The following is a 2,805-nucleotide window of genomic DNA, read 5'->3' on the forward strand; positions in this document are numbered from 1 at the left end:
CCTGGACTCGGGCCACCTCATGGCTGTCAAGGAGATCAGGCTGCAAGATCCGAAGCTTATCCCAACCGTTGCCGAGCAGATCAAGGACGAGATGGGTGTTCTGGAAGTGCTGGACCACCCCAACGTAGTATCCTACTACGGCATCGAAGTCCACCGCGATCGCGTCTACATCTTCATGGAGTTCTGCGACGGAGGCTCCCTCGCGAACCTTTTGGAACACGGCCGCATCGAGGACGAGCAGGTCATCATGGTCTACACGCTGCAACTCCTAGAGGGACTTGCGTATCTCCACGAAAGCGGCATTGCCCATCGTGACATCAAACCGGAAAGTGAGTTGCCATTCCTTCCCCCGGCCGTCTTCCTCACCTGAATCCTAACGCAATCGCGCAGACATCCTCCTTGACCACAACGGCATCATCAAGTACGTCGATTTTGGCGCCGCCAAGGTCATCGCGCGGCAGGGCAAAACACTCATTCAAGCCATGGACGAGGCGAAGCCCAACAAGTCCATGACCGGCACGCCCATGTACATGTCTCCCGAGGTCATCAAGGGTGAAAACCCTGGCCGCGCAGGAGCCGTGGACGTCTGGTCCCTCGGCTGTGTCATCCTCGAGATGGCCACCGGCCGGCGCCCCTGGGCCAACCTCGACAACGAGTGGGCCATCATGTACAACATTGCGCAGGGCAACCCCCCTCAGCTGCCTGGCACCGACCAGCTCAGCCCGCAGGGCATTGATTTCCTCAAGGGCTGCTTCCTGCAGGATCCGAAGAAGCGCATGTCGGCTGTCGAGCTGCTCCAGCACGAGTGGATAATGACCATCCGCAACCAGGTCGTCGAGCCGGCGACACCGAGCGACGGAAGCGTAGCGACGCCCGCGTCCAGCGTTTCGAGGGCCAACACGGGTGACGGCTTCTACTAGGCGCACAAGCCCTCCTTGGCGACGCCCTCGGCGGACATGATCCTGGCCGCGCGGCGCGGGCGGAGCAGTTCCACAGCGAGCGGGACGGGCGGTGCCTCCCTCGTCCCCGGTGGGAGAGGACGTCGGCCTCGCCCGTCGTCACCTCGGCGCCTTGCACGCCGGCCGCTGAGCCGGACTCTGTCGTCCGTCAGCTCTGGGGACCTACGTCGTCTCTCTGCGCACCGGCGTCTCCAACTCCTTCCATATCTACCCTTCCTCCGCCATGACACCCACACCTCTTTCGCCTCGAACATAGTTCCTTTTTTCCAACACTTACTACACCAAGCAAAAATTGCATCAGCGACGCGTTACGGAGTTTTCTTGCCTACTAATGTGCTTCACATCCTCTCTCCCCCTCCCTCTCTTTCTCTTTCTCTGTGTCTTTTATTTTTCTTTTGCAGAACGAGATCTGCCATTTCTTTCCGCCACGGCATGTGCGATGGGCGATCTATTTTCCAAGAGGCCTTGTTGACACGAGGCAGCCTTTAAAGAGAGGATGTGGATGTGGATGGGCTTTTTTTTGGGTTGCGGGCGAGATACCAAAGTAGTAACACGCATGTATACAAATGTAATGACAACCATGTGTCTCTCCTGGTTTTACGTTTCCCTTCTGTAAGAGAAAATCAACCGTATTGCCCCGCGCTTCATCATCGCTCGGACACGCGATCAATACGGACATGGATGATGAGTGTAAACTTGTCAACCCCAGTTATTGTTCTGCACACAGGAATGTACAGAATCGCCAAGCCCGATCCACGCCCCCCCGCACGCCCACCCATGACTGAGCCTGCGTGAGAATAAGGTGTGGCGAAAACTGCCTCACCCGAACCGCATTCTCGCCCCCCGCCCCCCCTTCTTCTTCGACAAGAGGACAGGAATGGAGGGGGCACGGGGGGAACGGGGGAAAGGCCCGGCCCGCGCACCTCTGGCTTTGGGGGCGGCCATCCTTCAATCGGGAGGAGGCACCACCATCACCACAGAGTCGCCACCACCTTCCCCCCCCCCTCTTCCCGAATCGAGCAAGGTTCCCCCTCGAGAAGCCCCCGTTTCCTCGCCCTCCTTCATTCATCATACCATGCGCCCTCGTTGTCATACTCTGCGCAAGGTCTCATACGAAAAGGAGAGAGGAAAGAAGACGACGCCGTATTTTGGGTAGAAGCCAGCGCAGAGTACACGATTGTTAGGACTGTGTGTTCCCCCCCCCCTTGCTACTTCCTGCTCCTCTCTAGCCACTCGCTGCCGCCGCCGCCCACCACGACCAGTACGAGTACGGCCGCTTAGACTACCGTGTCGACGACGCAGCAGCTCGGCCCAGGTTGAATTGAGCGGGACGACTGCGTGAGGTAAGGCGAGAATGGGTTCCTCTAGTAGCAACAGTAGTGGGAGAGCAGGAGAGAACGCCTCCACCGATTCCGATCCGGCATCTCCGCCTGCATACGGCTAGACCCGGCCGTCGTGGAGTGGTGGCAGTGCCGGGCCGTGTGTGCCGGCGCATGTGTTTGTCGCCGACAGATCTCATGTTGGGACACTGTACTGATCGCCGGATCGGGCTTACTCAGAGAGCCCTAGGATGGTCAACAGGTCACTTGTATCTCCGGATAGCCCTTCGTCAAACGCACGTATGACCGTGAGCGGTCTCATTCAGAGAAGATGTATTGAATGCCTCGTCTGCTCCCAGGCCGTATATCAACCGCATTGCATCACCGCCCAACCACGACCTTCGTGGCCGCTTGGGCCCTTCTTCCCTTGCCCGCCCACCCATCCTTGTCTACTAGTCATCGAATGGCCCTCGTACTCGTATGTACCTCCCATAACTTGCCGGGTATTTTCAATCCTCCACCCACCT

The 2,805-nt window shown here is 58.5% G+C and overlaps 1 protein-coding gene across 1 annotated transcript in view; it reads left to right on the forward strand.

Annotated features, from left to right (window-relative positions):
* The window catches only part of VDBG_04429 (MAP kinase kinase kinase wis4), a gene marked incomplete at both ends in the record, with an annotated part of 4,137 nt that extends 3,217 nt beyond the window's left edge, over nt 1-920 (forward strand). Inside the window, 2 exons of the mRNA XM_003004777.1 lie at nt 129-329; nt 391-920. Coding sequence (XP_003004823.1) covers nt 129-329; nt 391-920 — 731 coding nt within the window. The remainder of the gene's footprint in view (nt 1-128; nt 330-390) is intronic.
* Nucleotides 921-2,805: the final 1,885 nt, after the last annotated feature.

Source organism: Verticillium alfalfae, genomic scaffold (assembly GCF_000150825.1).
Source record: "Verticillium alfalfae VaMs.102 supercont1.5 genomic scaffold, whole genome shotgun sequence".
NCBI lineage: Eukaryota > Fungi > Ascomycota > Sordariomycetes > Glomerellales > Plectosphaerellaceae > Verticillium > Verticillium alfalfae.